This window comes from Acanthaster planci, linkage group LG09 (genome assembly GCF_054643075.1).
Source record: "Acanthaster planci isolate LZ-2023a linkage group LG09, COTS_SCS, whole genome shotgun sequence".
NCBI classification, from domain to species: domain Eukaryota; kingdom Metazoa; phylum Echinodermata; class Asteroidea; order Valvatida; family Acanthasteridae; genus Acanthaster; species Acanthaster planci.
Window position 1 is genome coordinate 17,998,101 of NC_141785.1, and position 18,640 is coordinate 18,016,740.

The 18,640-nt window shown below is 41.4% G+C and overlaps 2 protein-coding genes across 2 annotated transcripts; one reads left to right on the top strand and one right to left on the bottom strand.

The window, feature by feature from the left end:
• Positions 1–524: 524 nt before the first annotated feature.
• Positions 525–4,978, top strand: LOC110976624 (bolA-like protein 2). The gene is made up of 3 exons (XM_022230069.2): positions 525–683; positions 1,761–1,855; positions 2,569–4,978. The coding sequence occupies exons 1-3, from the start codon at positions 618–620 to the stop codon at positions 2,666–2,668; spliced, it is 261 nt and encodes an 86-aa protein (XP_022085761.1). The 5' UTR covers positions 525–617; the 3' UTR covers positions 2,669–4,978.
• A 150-nt stretch (positions 4,979–5,128) lies between these two features.
• septin2 (septin 2) lies at positions 5,129–17,242 on the bottom strand. Its single transcript, XM_022229944.2, has 13 exons — positions 17,063–17,242; positions 14,944–15,049; positions 14,558–14,644; positions 14,239–14,362; positions 13,428–13,562; positions 12,503–12,620; positions 11,686–11,787; positions 11,197–11,293; positions 10,171–10,219; positions 9,482–9,616; positions 7,830–7,881; positions 7,300–7,406; positions 5,129–6,823 (listed from the first exon to the last, which is right to left on the bottom strand). Exons 1-12 carry the CDS (start codon positions 17,087–17,089, stop codon positions 7,326–7,328), a joined length of 1,113 nt encoding a protein of 370 aa, XP_022085636.1. The 5' UTR covers positions 17,090–17,242; the 3' UTR covers positions 5,129–6,823; positions 7,300–7,325.
• Positions 17,243–18,640: the final 1,398 nt, after the last annotated feature.

An 18,640-nucleotide genomic window follows, 5' to 3' on the forward strand; every position in this document is an offset into this window, starting at 1 on the left:
TATGCATACTTTGGCTTTCCGCGGATCTGTTCAGCCCCGCATTGCGTCATGAAACTTGCGCCGATCCTCACCTGGGGCAGCTGTTGTCGTTTATTGATGTCCCTGGACAGCTTAATTGGCCCCGTGGACCTAAATCACCCATCGAAAGAGGGGGAAAACAGCAAGTCAGTTCAGGGAGGTCGAGTTTTTAAAGCATGCAAAATAATGCTAAGAGCTCTTCCTGTTTCACACATGTAAACTACTGTCGATTGCCGATGTGAAGAGTTGGCAACAAAGTTCGTTCCTCAATTTGTTGATTTACATTGGTTGCTTGTGTACGTGTGTCAATTTCTCTCTCTCTCTAAATAACGAATTTTTGAGTTGTGAGGTTAACATCATATTCCATCAATTTCACTGCTATTTTTAAGAAAGGCAAAAATGTGGTTATAATTCATAAGAATAAGGCCGTATTAAACTTTAATCTTGTATCTGTGGAACTCTTAGGTGGTCCTTCATACGCTCCTGTTGCCTTGACAAAACAACAGAGGGCGCTGTTTCAAAGATTCGTCATAGACGTAATCTGGCAGAGTATCGGTAACGTTACAACAGAGAGTACTAGGCTGCAAAATTGACTCAAAATGGCAAATATTTCTGCCGAAGGAATAGCCAGCAAGTTGAAAGAACATCTCCAAGCATCACATGTTGTGAGTCTGAAATTCTAAGGTCTTGAATATTATTTTGTGTGTCCCCGATGGCATCTGTTCGTTCCATGCATGTTTGTCAGGGTTTTAGGCCCTTAACCGTGGGCGTGCTCACCAAAGGGGGGCGGGAGGTTGTGGATAAAAATGAGAAGACCAGTTGAGGGACTAAACTTGAATCAATTTTCAAGCAAACACAGCAAACAGAATGAAACTCCAACTTTCATGACTGTCGCAAGGAATAGCCAGAGAAGTATCCACCATAGGGCCTTTACCTCTCGGAGCTTGCACAGCTCACCACGTAGTCTAGTGAGGAGGTGATACATTTCTTCAAGTTCTTCAATTTCTTGAGCAGTAATTAATTGCACCTTGTCATTTTGTCCATTCGGAAAGGGGTCATTCCATGAGGTTGGGCACAATTTGTGACGGTGTCCTTGTTACATGGGTAACTTTACCACCTTTCATGACCTGTAGAGTAGGTTGTTTGCTCTGTGAAAATAACACACATGGTCTCTGTATTCAGTCTTGCAAGATGAACAAGTTGGAATCCACATGCAGGGAAATAGCTGTTCAGTTTTACAGAATGCACGTAACAAAGGACACCGTCACAAATTGTGCCCCAACCTCATGGAATGACCCAAAGATAAAGTTTCATTTGAGGACGTCGCTACTTTTTTCCTACAGAGGTATCCAGAAAGCAATAAATTACCAAAGAGGCAAATTTAGCATTGAAAATATTGACATTTAGTTGGGGAATATTTTGAAATTTTCAGACCAGTCTTTCAACGTTTGTGCACTGGGTGTCAGGTGCTGCCCATGTGGGGAACTCTGTCCTGTCCACTCCCCGAACCCAATGAGGATTTCTGTGTTAGCCATGTTTAGTCTACTTGTCTGGGTTTATAGAAATTTCTCGGCCATATTCATGCAGGCCTATCTCCATCATACTCCCTGATCTATGGTGTTGACTATTCCACAGAGCAGCAAGCCGCAGTAATTCCAGGGATAGTATCCACGTCATTCAGAAACCAAAGTCTTTGTGCGATACGACGGCTTATTTTCTGTTTTCGTTGTTCAATCCACCAGGAAATGGTTGATGAATCTGGGGGTTGTGGGGCCAAGTTTGCTGCAGTCATTGTCTCCGATGTCTTCAGTGGTAAACCTCTTCTCCAGAGACACAGGTACGAGTCTTCATTCTTTTCTGTCCTCAGACCTCAGTAATCAAAGACCGATATGGGCACAGACCTGTTTGAAGACTGACACAGTCATTAGGGTGGCTATGGCCATTTGTACCTTAAATGACAAGAACAAGGTGTGCACTCTTCAGGGTTTCAATTGGCAAATTTGAAGTAACAGTCAAAAATTCAGCTAAATGTACTAATATTAATTTGGAGCCACCAACTGAAGTGCTGTAAGTGTATACAACTTTTATCTCCTCGGTCACTCAGGACCACGACCAAAATTTATAAATATTTGCCATTTGGCAAGAATAGTAAGTGACAGCTTGAAACCTGACTCCCTGGGTAACAGAGATGCTTTAAGCAATATTATTTGCCCAGTGAACAGGGGTAATAATGGAAAAGTGCCTTGAGCCCCAACAGATGGTTATTTGCGTGTTACAAAGACCAATCCGTACATGTTCCTCCAAAGAAAAATCTTGTATTCTGGGAAATAACCACATCAAATACATGTAGGTATTGCCATACATTATGAGGTTTGTATTTGTACCAGTGATGTACATTCTGATGTTGAAATGTTTGACAGACCGGCATATGAAAAATCTAAATATTGTTGTTGTTGTAGTTATTTATTTTCAAAGTTTCACAGTAATTAGAACAATCTCATTGTCAAGCATTGTACTCCCAGTTAGAATTTTATTTCTCTCATTTGAAAGGATGGTTAATGAATGTTTGGCTGAGGAACTCAAGATCATCCATGCCTTCTCCATGAAGACGTTAACCCCAGAACAGTGGACAAAGCAACAGAGTAAATGACCCAGGCTTACGCAGTGGACTGCTCGGCTCAAAGCGAGACAACTAACATATTTGAAAGAAGCTGCTCACCCTCAGGAGTTGGCAACATTTTGAATGACAGAGCCTGCGCTGTCTGAATAGATTTTCCCATACTTGTCTTGTTGGATGACCTTTGCTTGTATAAGTTGAAGGAATGTATTGCATCTGTGTCCAATCTTCCACAGGGCCAAGATTTCAAATATTTAACTCCAAGTCCTTCAGGACTGATGTGGCTTGGAGGTTTCTGAATCCGTCAGATTTCCAGCTTTACACTGTCTGCCGTCAATCATTAGCTCAGTCTTTCTCTGCAACATCAATCCCTTCTTATCAGGGGACAGTGGCTTGGCCGTGCACATCAATCAGTGTAATGCAAAATTCAGGAAAGGACGTTGATGGGCTTAGTAGAAGAAAGACTTTTGAACACAGAAGGCCTGACCGCATGCATTTGAATGATTAGTTGAAAAACTTCGAGGGCCTGACTTCTTGATCCTTGCAGAATCTTTCTAGTTTGGGCCGTTTTCCAATACTCAACTTCGTCTCCGTCTCAGGCTTCGTTCCAAAAACCAATCCCCAATTGTGGGCCTGAAGCGTTTGGATTACATTGGATTACTGTACTTTTTGGCTTTCTTGTGTCTTATTTGATGTTCTGTGGCACTATTAGACTGATTACTGTGCTTACAGCTTCAACGTCAACTAGTATAAAAACAGTTGAAGCCTGAGACGGAGCCGAAGTTGAGTTTTGGAAAACGGCCCAGATTAGTGAGTGCCTCACTTACTGGGTTGTACACGTTCATGTATACTTCTCAAATACAACTACAGTCAACACTGATAAAAGAGCACTCTGCACCACCATGTTTACAGCAAGGACAATTTTAAGTCATTGTTTTTCTTTGTTTTCCAACACTGATAATAAGAGGTACTTGATATAAGAGGGAAACTTGTAAAGTCCCAACGACCTTGTTGCATCAGTGTGTCTCTGTATGTTATTTGACATTATGATAAGATTTACCAATCAGTGTTGACAAGTATAGTTTATTTTTTAAGATTTTCATATAGGCAATTCAAGTCTTGTAACGGAACATTCTTTGCAATTTATCTTGAAAGCTGTGGACAAAGAAATTGTTCAAATCCTAAAGGTGACATTGGAAAGTGTCATTCCATGAACAAGAAAAAACAGAAGTTTAAATATATGAGACTATTAAGCTGAACCCAGCTTACGAAGTAATGCATGAACGGCCTCTTATTTAATCTATTTGCATGTGTGAGATCAATTGTAATATGCCTTCAAGGCATTGAGGGTCATTCATCTGGTGTGCCAAATTTTTTTCCTTGAAATAATTAGATGTTTTCGGGGACAGTTAATGAGGTTGTTAAAGTGCCGGTGCGCCGTTCTCTTCACAATTATGCAAGGCTGTGTCTTCTAGAGATTCAATCGGCTGTAAACTCGGCCCCTGAGGGAGGGGTCATAATTTAATAGTTTTATCAGGCAATATCTTTGATTGCCAGCCGAGGTTTTGTAGTCTTCGAGGTCAGTCCACTCTGATTTATGCAGATGACAGGCCCCTAGCTTCAATGTTAACGACTTGGGCTGATATTTGATTTTAATTCAGACTCAATCAGGTATGAACTTTAATCAGAAATGTCATGAGTAACACGGTTATCTCAGGCATGATTGACTTCCCTGAAAGTGGTGAAATATTTTCATGATGCAAACTTGTCAATCTCCTTGCATCTTGTGATCTTGTGCCAAAGGCTGTATTATTTAACACGCTGCATTGACCTGGTTTTTTCATCAGTCAGCAGAAAATTTAGTGCATACCAGGAGCATCTGCTTACTGTTAGCACAGCCTTCCATATGATGCAAGCTATGCAGTGAAGGGGGACCCCCCCTCTGTTGTGTCTTCTTTTGTGTTGATGGAATCTTTGGAATTCCTTTCAGATTTCCAAGGGGGGTACAGTAGGCACAATAGCCTTAGGGTATACAGCTTGCGCCTTACATTGGGGGGTGACCCTTTACCACGTATTGTGGAGGGTATTGAGCATTTCTGTATCAACACTGTAAGCACCAAATGGGATTTAAGCATAGATTTACACTGGCAGGACCCTGGTTTGCAATTCCTGGAGGAAGTAAAAATTATGACATGTCCTGCAGGGGGTAACCATGGCAACCATAAAATATGTTCATTTTTGTTTTTAGCTAACAAGGCCCAAGGTGTTGTGAAGCATGCTCTAGGGTTTGTTATAAAGAGCAAAAAGTGATAAAACCTGGATTAAACTTGTCAAAACCATGCATTTTGTGTAAAAAATCCTGAAATCTGGAAATACTGTGAGAATCACACCTAAGTCACAACCGTGGAACAGACCGGGCCTTACAAACATTACCTCTCTTTAAAGACAAGTACTGACTCAGCGGTGAAATCAGAATCCAAGACCATGGACAGATTAAAACCAAGTTTTGCCATTTTTTTAATGCACTTTGAAGCTAACGCTGACAACATGTTATCACTACAAGACAGTAACACTCAGTTACAATAACATCAATTAAATAATAATGTTTAATATGTGATTAGATGGAGGAATTTTAGAAATTTCAAAATAACAGTTTGACCTTTAGTATGGTGTTAAATAGAGAGACTGATAACGTGCGAGAGAGTTTATCATGGCTTGGACCAAATATTTACTTCGACGACGAAGTAGTTTTGTTTTAGCTCTTGTGTGAAAAACTTCAATCCAGGTTTTTGACAAAATTCTCAGGGTTATTTTCCCAACGATGTTAAACTGAAACAACTTGACTTCTGACTTCACTTCAGATGTTCACACTTTTTGAATATTGATGAGATTCAGTCCCTGACAGAATTTAAAGTCATGCTGTGAATACACGACATATTGCAGGTAGAAGTTTATGTACTTGCATTTAACCAAGCCCTTGCCTGATGGAAGATTTTTGTTAGGTTAAATACCAAAATGAATTATGAATTATGACATTATGAATTTCGAGGTTATACAGTGTGCTTCACTCACTGAATGAACCAGCGAAAAATACCCTGCTGTCTCTCTTGTTAAACAAGGACATTTTTATAAAATATAGCACCACAAAACAAAAATTGACCCAAATTGTCGACGATCTTCCACAATCCATCAGGAGGTTTTTAAGGATTCTGTAGGATTGAGGAAGGTAGAGCCCAGCTGCTTTTACCATACGTGATACTTGATACACTTGAAAAAAAAAGAATGTTTTTGTTTTTTAGTTTATTTTGCTTTTTTGTAGGGAGTGGATTTTGGAATATTCCGCAAAAAAATGTTCTGGGCCTTTGGGTTACAAGCAAAACCCAATTAAAACTTTCAGTACTGTAGGGATAAATATGACTAGCACTTTCGTGAAGGTACAAATGCCTATTCTATATTGAAAAAAAAAAGATTAATTATATACTGACCGATGGAAAAGTACATTACAAAAACAAAACAAATTTAAGCCTCTTTTCGTGAAATGTACATTTAAAACATGTACGGGATGTGATGCCTGAAAAACAACTGAACTACGTTTGCCCGACCCTAACCCCCTAGGGTGTATGTGAAATCATATCGAAATCGGAGCATTAAGGGCAGGGGATACCAAACATGACAAGAAATGACAAAAGTATGTGTCAAGGCTTGGTGTGTGCAGTGAAAACAATTTCCTTGTAATTGCTTCAAGTAGGGCCAAAGTAATTAATAAATGAACAGGATTATACAAAAGCAACAGCTATTACTGAGCAAAAGCATGATTACATTTCAGAAATGTTAACAGAAAAGTATAAAATATTACAGAATACGAAAAGCGTGATTAAATAATCTTTAAAATGGCTTAGACAGTCACAGTACTGTACATGTTTGTATGCAGCTACGCATTCTTAGTTGCTACGACACCCAGATTCTAAGACAAGTTGCTACACATCAAGAGGCACGTTTCAGTTTGCTGTCAAGTCACGTGGTCAGAGTCACAGTACGATCCTTGAATACTACAAGGCCAGTTTTCCTCCATGGCTTCAACTCTTGACAAGTGGTCTGCGACGAATGTTGTCCAACAAGGTTAGGGGGAGATCTGTACTTTTTTATTTTACTTGCATAATGAGCTCCTGAAATCATACCTTCCTTCATCTGTTGAACAAAACCAACAAATGCAAAGTGGGACTGGTAAAAAGAGAATTCTGAACTGAAAGGAACATGATTTATAGAAAAGCAACACTCATCGGTTGACTTTCAATCAGCCTAGGTCTATTTGATTAAGAAGAGCAAATGGATCCATCTCGGATCAAGTAAATGAGCTTAAACTGCAGGCTTGTAACCAGGTCACGTCAATGAGCAAGTTTGGTACTTCAAAAGGCAAGTTCATTGTGAACCAAGTACGCATGGAAGTGGCTGTATTAATGCCCTGATAGGGCAGACCTCATGCATGTTAGTATTGCTTTTTTTCAAATGACCTCAGATAGGCTTCATTTTGGGCATGCGCTGTCGGAGCACCGAACTTGTTCACGATGGATCATCCTTTTCAAATGTCACTCTTCAATTCTGTGAATCGTGGACTAAAATACAGGGTCTTTTGACTAATTGGACCCCTTTTCTCTTTGACTGACCAGTCCCCACTGCGGGTCCGCTCTTCTCAGACATCAGCATTGGATGCTCCTTGCTGTGCCTGCATCTGGGCTTGCATCTTAGCTAGCATCTCTTGCATCCGTTTCAGCTGCAAAAAGAAAGAGGACGTATTACTGCCAACTCTTCTTGTCACTTCAAACAGCGTGAAGACCTACTGCCAAAGGTGACCTGATCCGACATCAGCCACGTCTCAATTACTTGGCTATGGCTAGGAATAATGCACGTGCCTATGGACCCAGGCAGCTAATGGCTTCATCCATTTCCCATAGGTTGCTCTGCTATTGACAGCCACAGCCACAGCCACACACATGCATTAAGCTGCAAGATTTTGTCGCTTCGCCCATACTGAGAATGACCCCTAAATCCCACTTTGTCTCTGGTGTGAGTTGCACGTCTCAACTCCAAAAACCCACCTGTGAGATAAACAATGCATCCTGAGTTTGTGAGTGATTGCATGCTGAGCTGAGTCTGTGATTAGGATTACCGAGTAAGGGACGAGTCTTTCACATACCTCATTTTCTTTCTCCTGTAGCATCTGGTCTTTGTCAGAGATATCGCCTCTCCTAGATCACAAAATAGAGCAGTGCAAGTTACACATTGCCAAATAAGGATCAAAGTAACATGAGACTTGTCTGATGACTTACAATGTCCGATGAAGCATGGCTCTAAAAGTTGGTGGGATTGGCCACAGCCTCAACAAATTTAGTTTACTGGTCCCATGAAACAAAGCACCTTGTTTTAATGTACCAAAAAATTCCAAAAAATCAGAAAAACAAAACACAAGTTCTCAACCATCCACACAAATATGAAAAAATCCCTTTGACACTTGTCAGAATGTTTCTTATCCCCCCGCAAGCAAATTTTTCCAACTGAATACCTGTGAAATGCACACTGAAGCTTACCCATGCCAAATATTCTCGGCAATTTCTAATGGATTTAATCCAGAACCACAACTGATCTTGGCCTATGTTTTCAGTCTGCACCCGCATCACTGGTGATGACCATAGCTGAATGGCTGAAGCATGGACTCCAACCATAACGGCAAGGCCTATTTATAAAGTGCAAGTTTCCCGATGTACTGCTTTTCAATGTGCTACTACCCTCGTTTATCATGCCATGAGACCAAGGCCATTTTCCAATACTCAACTTGGGCTCCGTCTCAGGCTTCAACCGTTTTTTTAACTCCCTGACTTTGAGGTTGTAAGTGCAATAGTAAGTCTGATACTGCCACAAAACATCAAGGAAGATGCAAAAGAGCCAAACATTACAGTACTTTAATTTGAATTAAACGCTTCAGGGCAACATAAGAGATTTGATTTCCTACATGGTGCCTGAGACGGAGACGAAGTTGACTATTGGAAAACGGCCCAAATTCAGCACCCAGTATCAGTGCATATCAGCCTCTGCCTGGGAAATATTCTCAGGTAGAGTAAAGTAGGGGTAAGTGACTTGCTCAAGCCACGACTGGTGCCAGCAGGATTCGAACCCCCTACCCTATGAACGGAAGTCCCAAACCCTAGCCACAAGGCCACACATTACTGCATTACACATATCGTTGAGATACTGAACTACTGGTGTGATAGCTAGGGTTAACAGTGAAGCATGATTTCCATATCGATGGGAGAAATACAGAGAGCAACGCAGTCAAGATGCAAACTCCAACACAGCCATATGGGAACATGTCAAACCAAAGTATCGCTAAAAACCCAGACATATGCAAACCAACTTCAGACAGATCGGCAAAGTTGAGCCCGGTTCAATTTTGCTGACTCTCTGCGTTGAGTCGCTGAGTAGGCCTATACAAACATGCACGCTGGCATGACGGGCGTACAATGATGTTTCTCTCGCTCAGTACCACTCATGTTGTCCATTTTCTCCTTATTACTAGCATATGCAGCCCCAATCGTCAACAAAATAGTTGACCATCAACAAATTACATCAAACTGGAGGCGACATTGCCACCTAAAAAAGGCATTTTGGTGAAAGTTTTCAAAGTTTCGGACCCTATTTTGTTTAATTTTTGGTGGAATGACATCGTGCAGCGTCTCTTCCACAACTGTCTGCCTCTTCATGTCTTGCGGTATGTGGTCGACATTGGTTACCACCACGTGGAAACCAGGCTGTACAGTTATAACAACTCCTAAAGCGAGGCAGAGCTCCTACCTGGGTGGTGGGGGAGCACGCTGGGCTGGCCTGCCCGCTCGCAGATCCTTCTCCCCGCTTCTGGCCAGCTTCTCCGAGCGGAAGTTTTCGTAGTGGACCTCGTGGGTGACCTCCTGCAGATCCTGCATGTGGGTGCTGCAAACGGACAACAGGAGATCAGCATATTCCGTAGATAAAATTACGGAAGGGTTCAAGTTAAACTTTTGAGTCCTGCAGTTGAATTCTAGTCTAGATATACATGTACACCCTGTGAATCAATAAAGCTAACTCCTCGGGAACATTCTGCTCGTAGCTTCCTTGAATCTTGCAAATTCCTCTATTGAAGAAAAAGAATGATGCAGTCTTTGTACTTTTACTCTGAAGCAGCATCAAGCCCCCACATAAACAAACAGTGGCTGGGCTCTACCTCCCTCAATCCTCAACAACATCCAGATAGATTTTGAAGAATGTGGCAGGGTTCGGCTTCATCGGTGATTACAAATGCCAGATGTATTTTTGAATTATACCGTCACATTTTCAAAAAAGAACAGGCATGTCCAACGGATAAAAAATACATTGTGATTTTTGTTGGGCCTGAAGCTTTGATGCAACTGCATGATTTTTGTCCTAAGATTGTTAACAGTTACAAAATCTTAATCCTCGATAAACACTTAATTTGAATTGGCAGCTTATTCAAGCAAAGAACTTACATGAGCATACTACGGAGCTTGATGAAGTCACAATGGTCTGGGTTCTCAACTACAAAATTAAACATCGACATCAATTGACTCATCAAGCAACTGACATCTTAAACATCAGAAAGTCAGCGAACTACAGACTAAAATTCTGTTGATTTTGAATGGCTTCATTCCACTCCACAATTAACTCTCTGCACTGCTGTGAGCAGACCTTATGAAGGGTGCAGACCACTAATTCAAGCCTTTGAGAATTTCTGACCAGCTCATTAGCATTAAAAGTGCCCCCCCACAGCATCTTTTGCAAAAGGAGATTGTTTGGCCCCCAAAATGGTGAGATTGTGTAAATCGTTGCCAGGATCAACTCCCTGGGTCTTTGAGCTTTCATATGAGGGCAGAAGGGCTAAAAACTACGGTTGAAAAATGGTCCTAAGTGGCCGAGAAAGTTGAGGGTTGCCACTTGAAAAATGGCTGCAATCAGACTTCGGAAAAATCACTTTTTGGGGGGTGATTTTGTTTTGTGGGAATAATTAAAAATGTAATTGGTTAACCCACAAAAAATTGAAAAGAAATTGAAAGATAAGTGACCAGACAAGAATTTCATTTGTGTTTCAGAAATCTCAGGGATGTTGGCGTGCATGCTATTGGGCCCTGAACGGTGCTGATTTTACACTGTTTTCAATGGGGCTTGAATTAGTGGACTGGACCCTTATTCACTTGGAAGCCATTTTTTAGAATCTTGTTCCCTGAACCTATCCTATTCAATGTAATCTGTCACGCGGGGTGGTGCCAGACTATTTGGGGTTCCCAACCTCACTTTTTTTCTAAATGTGACTTAAAGTATTTGGATTTAATTTATCACAAATTTTAAATTACTCTCAACAAAAAATTGCAGGAATTTGTGTTGAACTTTAATTTTGTTGTTATTTTTACCCTCAGGCTCCTACAAAATAAACCGTTTTCCTTCACTTTCACTTCAAGATGACCAACAAATGGATATAGTGCATTGTGAATCAGAAACAAATTAAGCCAATGACTAACCTTCGACTACACCCCAAGGGTAGAGTCTCCCTCGAACTTTGCGACCTTTGACCTCGATCATCTGACTTGAGCCGCAAACAGCGAAAGGCACACCAGCCTGAAAGTAAAAGATTCAGGTTTTCATTACTGAGGTGAGCCAGGAACCAAGCATGTAAAGACAAGTTGCTCCCAGCTCCAGTAAATTATAACATCTATAAATATCCCACTGGCCAAGAACTTAGAATTCTTTGCGTGCATCACCTATGGGTTTTGATCCCATTCAGTAATATTCAATTTTACTGGTTCCATTAGTGTTGTAGTCGAGACCACTTAAGACCTTCCCAAGACCACACAAGACCAGCACAAGATCTCCAGTCTGAATTCAAGTCACAAGCTATTCAAATGAATTGCAACAAAAGCATTCCTTTGTCATTGTTCACTGTTACTTGTGACTGGTCTTGTGATAGTCTCGACTACAAGACTGTGTTCCATGTACTGTGGGCCTCTCACCTTGAGTTGCTTGTTCTGCTCCTTGAAATCCTCATCCTCATCCGAGTCTGAGTCCGGCATCTGATAGATTCTGATGTGGTTGTCCTCAATCTCGCTCATGATCTGAAAGTCACGATAGGTTGCAAAGTTGACAGTAGAATCAGATGTAGTCCATCTTATCCCAAGATCCTTGCTAAGTTCAGTCTCCCCGGGTATGCTACTTTTTTAAACATGTACATCGGTGCCCTAGATGCGACCATCATCTGGGGACGATTTCTACTGCTAGGAAAAATTGGATGGAGCTGTGGGGACTTTTACTGGTCCCCCGCCTATGAATTAAATATTTGTGAACCAGCTGAATGGAAATGTTTTATGCTTGGCCCAAGATGCTTGGGTACCAACTGTGGTACTTGTACCGAGTGTGGACTGACATATGGGCCACGATATCTGAGCTCCAAAGATATCAGACCAAAGTGTTTTACACCCCTTGATGACACACCATCTTGAGAAGTCTCCTAGGGTAATTCCTTCACCATGTCTGTTGTGAAAAGGAGTCAGGTTGGCGCAGTGGTTCTTTCCTCGCCTTCCACCTCTGCGGCCCGGGTTCGAATCCCGGCCCGATCCACATGTGGATTGGGTTTTCAGTCCTTACCTGATTCCGTGGGTTTTACCAAAATATTCCTCTGGGGTTTTCCTCCCACCTCTAAAACTGTAACTGCTTCTCATTGTCTCCTCTCTACAGGTTTCTTCAGGCTTGCGAGCTACAGTGCCTAGGGCACTTTTGAGGAATCCTTGGTGTCATTACCAGAAATATACAATACTAATAAAGAAAGCTCACCTTAGACTTGAGGGTTGCAATCTCCTTCCTGGTGAGGGTGTCAGCTTTAGCGATGACAGGGACGATGTTGACTTTGCTGTGCAGAGCCTTCATGAACTGCACATCCAAGGGCTTCAGACTGAGAAATGAAAGTAAATATGAAAGTAAATAAGGCAGGGTGCAGGGTTATTTTGCTCTGTAGTCGTGGCTTCTCTCACGGGCACACTGCTTGAGAAAGTCATAGCACAGACCAGCATAACCACAGTCTCAACTAACACACATCTTAACATATGCAATACAAGATTTTGAAACACGATTCATATACCTGGCAAGATATGGGACGAAGGGGTACTCCCCTACATGTCCAATCCCTATACACACTCTAGACTATTGTTACCTAACACATCCCCCTAGATGTCCGAGGAGAATTCCTGAGATTCTGAACAAACAAAGACCAACACAAAGGTGTGTTGGGTGGGGTGCTCTCCGTCCCATATCTTGCTTCAAATGCCACCCTCTTTAATTGCTGTCGCATGCCAGATCTTTGTCAAACTTGGCAGACATCTGTTATAGGCTTCCATGAAAACCTTCCATTAGATCTGACATGGGGTTTTGTTGTCAGGGTTGGTCATAGTTCAACCTTTCACATGTGCTGTTGGCACATGCATTGAACACACGTCATAGAAAACAAAAAGTTGTGACTGAACAATTTCGAAAATGGGCATTTTGCATGTATTTCCAATTTGTCATGAAATCTGAAGCAACCTTTCTGCCAGGTTTTATCTAAAAATTTCACGAAGGCCCAGCGCACAATAACACATGTACTGCAACAATTCCAGAAAAGGATGAGAGTATCTTCAGATTTAAAGAAATCTGGTTCCATTTTAAGAGCTCAGAGTAATCAAAGCTTTACAGTTTTGAGGAGTGTCGAGAGGTGTGTTCTTACCCATGCCCAGTAGGGGAGATAAAATAGAAACAACAGTGGACCCTGTTATCAATGATGTTACGACGATTCAGGCCACTCTCGTCATTCAAGTAACGCTCGTATTGGTCGTCAATGTAGTGCAGGATGGGATCAAAGCTGAGAAAAAATAGTCACTCTTCCTGGTTACTGATTTCAAAATTACTTCATGGAACAAACGCCAACAAATCAGTAAACTTGGCAACAGTGAGGACTTGGTGCTTCTTTCAAAGTCAAACAGACAGAAAAAAAGACAGCTTTGTGCAAGTTTGTTCATGCTGTGTCCAAATATTCTAATGATTTTGTCATGAACCTCTCTATTCTCTACACACAGTGTGAACATATCTACGGAATCCCCCTTGGGCAGAAGCACCCCCTCGTCTGCTGAAAAGAGCCACGTTGGTAGGGAGCATTCATTTTGTTGGTAACCATGCAACCATAAGGAGTGCATATTGCAGTCATTTGTGGCCCAGTGAAGGACAATTCCCACCAAAGGATCCTCTGTTGCCAGGGAAATTGCGTCCTCTCTTGGTCCCGCTCAGGGTAGACGCCAAGTTGAAACTTCCATTTTTTTTTTTGGTGCACAGTTCTGAGCACTCACTTGAACTAATCTTTACAAAAATGCAGCTACTGCTGTTTCAACATCAGTGCTCAGAGCAAATGGCTGCCCAACTCGTGTGGGCCAAGTCTGCCATGTTCTACACTCCAAATAGGCAGAGACCTCCTACTCAGTCACGGACACAAAGTAATGCCACAAGGAACTACTTTTCCAAATGCCGTAAGTATCACCACTCACCAGTCACTGTTATTGATGGCATCTCCATAGCCCGGAGTGTCTACCACAGTAAGTCTCAGCTTTACGCCGCGCTCCTCAATCTCTACTGTCGATGCATCAATGCTCACAGTTTTATCAATTTTTTCTAAATATTGGAGATGAAAAACAGGCATACATTGTAGTATGCACTCAGGTAACTTTGCTTTGTTGGATAAAGCAGTAGTCTGTAAATCCTTCTTTCAAATGGAATTAACTCATACTTCATTCTTTTCATATGGAAATAAAAATGGCTTTATGGAAATCAGAAAATAAACAAAGATTTTGCCATGTGGTCTGGTACCTGATGCACTTGGTATATGCCTCTCAGGATAGAGATCTGTGAGGAACAAACTGTTGATCAATGTAGATTTCCCGAGACCAGACTCTCCTGAAAATTGAAAACAGACTGTATGGCTTAGGATGATAAACACGTTAGTTCACCTAGCCATTTGTGTAAGCACATAGATAACTCAACTAACAATTGCAGTTTGTGTACAGTACTTCAATGCCTTCAATAACAACTGCACAAAACCTCAATGGAATTATTTGCAGATTGCTGATCAGCTATCTACGTAAGTATTTGTTACTGACATCACCGCTCTGAATATTAATTGAATTGTACTAGTGTCAGTGACATGTTATGTTTATTGTCATTCCATGGCAACTGGTAACAGTTCTGCTACTTACCAACAACCATAAGGGTGAATTCAAACCCTTTCTTGACTGATTTCCGATGAACCTGATTGGGCAGATTGGCAAAGCCAACATACCCAGGAGTCTCTGGGTTGGAAAACTGTATTAAAAACAATTTTAAAATAAAGAATGGATAACATGCAGGTAATGAATAGTCAGTTGGTGTACAGGCAAAACCTAGTATAAAAAAGTTACATCCTTGATGTAATGCTTAATTAATGTCAAGTGTGAGAAAAAGTTGCTTGGGAGACATTTGTTTACAGTTGGTTTGCACTTTTAAAACAAAGCCATACCAAACTCTTTTGACTTTAACTTTAACCCTAACCCCCCAAGGGTTGCTGGCCCTAACCTTCCCCATTCACACAAAGTTAAACACCCATATGGGACTTTGTGCAGAGGCTGTTGGACTTTGTTTTTCTGAGGTATGCCAAACCCAATGCAAAAGCCAGCTGTTGTGGGCCTACCAAACCTGTCCCCACGGAATTAAACACTTTACTACTGTTTAATTCTGTGTGGTTGTGGAAGATTAGGGTTAAGAAACTGCTCCAGGCCCTCAAACTTGGACAGGGGAGCAATTTGGCAGACACAAGAGAAATAATTTGACCAACTGAAATTACAATCTACTCTGATTGGAAGCGCAACATCGCCAGAGACAGCTTGGTGGGAAGTTTTTCAATTGGGCTCATTCATGTGCATGGCGCACGCTCAAAAACTGTGCATTTCATTGCAAGTCATGCAAATTGGTCAAGCGTGTTCGGCAAATGCACTAAAACCGACAAATGCATGTGGTGAGTTCCACCAACCAGGGGACCCTCTTTGTTACTTCAAGCTTGTCGAGAAACTTGAACTGAAGTATGTCTTCACTCTTTTCAAATTCACACAGCTAGCTCGGGCCTGAAGTCAAATTGGATGATGCCTAACAGTGATGTCCTGTCAACCTTCCGAGTCCCTGTGATGAGGTTTCCTGAGGAAAATTGTTTGTGCTCTAAGAAGATATGCTATTGCTAAAATCAACGGGAAGCGTTCCATGTACGGACGCCAGTAATTATTCCCTAAAGTGACCTATTAGCCATCAGAAAGCAAAAACATGTCCAGAAAAGTTCAATTTAGAAGGCAAAAACCGAGTCATTTACTTAGAAAACACTTAAAATTTTTCCGACTAGTTAGTTTCAAAGGGTTTGTGCACAAGGTGTCCAGCGGCGTCCGTATATGAAACTCTGCCCAAATCAATTAAAACAACATGCAATGTATCAAACCACAGGTACCGTGTAATTCGCTACATAAAAAATACTACGTATTACGGCGGTCATGCTATTTAGCGTCAACAAGCGTCAACAAACACAAGTAGTGTCAACAACTTGAAAATACCCTCTACTGATTTAAAAGTGGTTTCATGATAGTTTAAAGACTCTAACACTTGCCACTGTATGAAAGAAACACTGAATTTGCAACCAGTTCCAGATTCTCACAGGAAAAAGAAAATTTTTCGTGATGTATGGGGACCACCATCTTTCTTTCCTCTGCTGTCCACGCGAAAACAAGATGGCGGCCGGTCGGACTGCACAAACAGGTCCAACTTTGTCGCTCAAATTTCAACACTCAAATATCATTTCACATACATTGAATTTGATAATATGTAGGAGCATAATTAGGCCCCTAAGATCTGAACATTAAGTATAAAATCTTTGCAAAAATATGCTTGAATAACTTGTTGATGCTTTGTTGAGGCTAATTGGTGCTTATTGACACTAAATACCATGACCTGATGACCCTATGGTATTAGTATTACGTACCTAGCTAGGCCTACAAATATTTAAATACTAGGCCTAGCCTATTTGGGGGAAAACATAAATAAAAGGAGACCTAAAGTAAAGTGAAAACTGACAACCGCGTGTCTGTGCTTGAACACAGCCACTGCAGTAGCGTAAGCCTTAACATGCAAAATGCTGCCTGCGAAAGTCACAATGAAACCCCTACCCCCCCCCCTTAGTTGAAACCATGGAGGAAGGAAAACAGATGCCATCAATCATGTTCATGCTCAACCTGACGCCTGATGACCAGACTAGGAGGACCACAAGGTCGTTATTTTGGCATTAGAATATCTCTCATCTACCTGTGATCTTGAATCCTTTCCAGACATGCTTCTGTGACTAAGGGAGACACAAAAGTATGGTGCTGTTTCTACTTCAAAACACCGTCTTGAGCGGGGACAAAAGCGACAATTAACTGGCACTGGCAGACCGGACAATTCCTCCACCTTTCACAGATTTTTACAGATTGAGACATCAACCTTGTCCCAGACGTTTCCAACCTTCCACAGTAATACACGTACAATACTGATAACGAGGTTGAGATGAAACCGCAATTGACCATATTTCCCAGACGTCTATTTCGTTTTTCCATACATATCCCTATATATCTCCGCGCACCAGACTGGTACTTGTCTCAAGTGACACATTCCATGAGTTCTTTGAAGCTGACAAGTACACTGTAGCTGCCAATCAAAACAGTCGTTTCCAAAACAGACACAAAAGCGCGCCTCTGGTCTGGACATTTTTATGCAGATTTTAAAAATAATAACAACTAGAACCTTTTTTGACTGAAAAAGCAATTCGTGGTAATAGAAGTGGCACCAGCTAAAAAAAGTGAACTTCGTGTATAAACTGCAACGGTGTAGGTCGTGCATGTAACGTAAATCGAGAATTGTTTTCCGGACTGGCCTACTATTGTGACACTAGGGGAAGAGGAAAATGTAAGGAAATCCTTACTTTTAGAACCCTGATATTATACTGTGACATTTTCAACTACAAAACTGGTAAGAATTAACTTTGTCCCAGCAACGTCCTCCCAAAATGACTCTTTGTATGGAATTCCATATCTGTCGTCGCCCGTCGTCCGTCGCATTTTGCTTTTTGTTGTGTCCCAATTCTGCCATTTACCAGTTCCAAACATGCCATTTTCCGTCGTGCGTCGCCCGTCGTGCGTCGTCCGTCGTGCGTCGCCCGTCGTGCGTCGTCCGTCGTGCGTCGTCCTTCGTGCGTCGCCCATCAAATGTGTTGCATAGGACCTGCAAAAGCCTTTGTTTAACAAATGACAATGTGATGATTCCATTCACTTCTAAAGATCTTTTCCGAATAAGGCAAGTACAAATCCCACCTGCAAAGCATAACTAGTCACATAATTAATTCCAATAATGCTAGACTACCCCTGCCCCTTGACAAGAAAATATCGCCTCTCTGAGAATTCAACCAAATGTTTTTTTGGGAAAAACATTTTCAGCAAAAATGTTCCGGCCAACTTATCCACAGTGTTATTCTAATTTGCATACTGTAAAAATGTGCCGACTTGTTTTCATCAAGTTCCAGGAAAAAATCTGCCAACCGATACAGATAGGCCTATTCTATCTTGTCCTCTCAATTTCACCTTGAAATCCAGAAATACTAGACGTGCTGTGGATAACAAACTGTTTATTAAATGTATTGTTTAGGGGCAATTACCACTTGGTTTAAGTTTCAGAAAATATGACGTGTTGGTTTTTGTGGGTGTGTGTGTCATGGTGGATAGACCAATGAGAACAGGTTGTCCAGCACATCAGCATTATTTATGGGGCTAACAAGTAACGTTACTGTTTAAAAGACTTCTGTGAGCCAACCTGCAAATAAAGTCATGTTTAATTTGGAGTATACAGCAG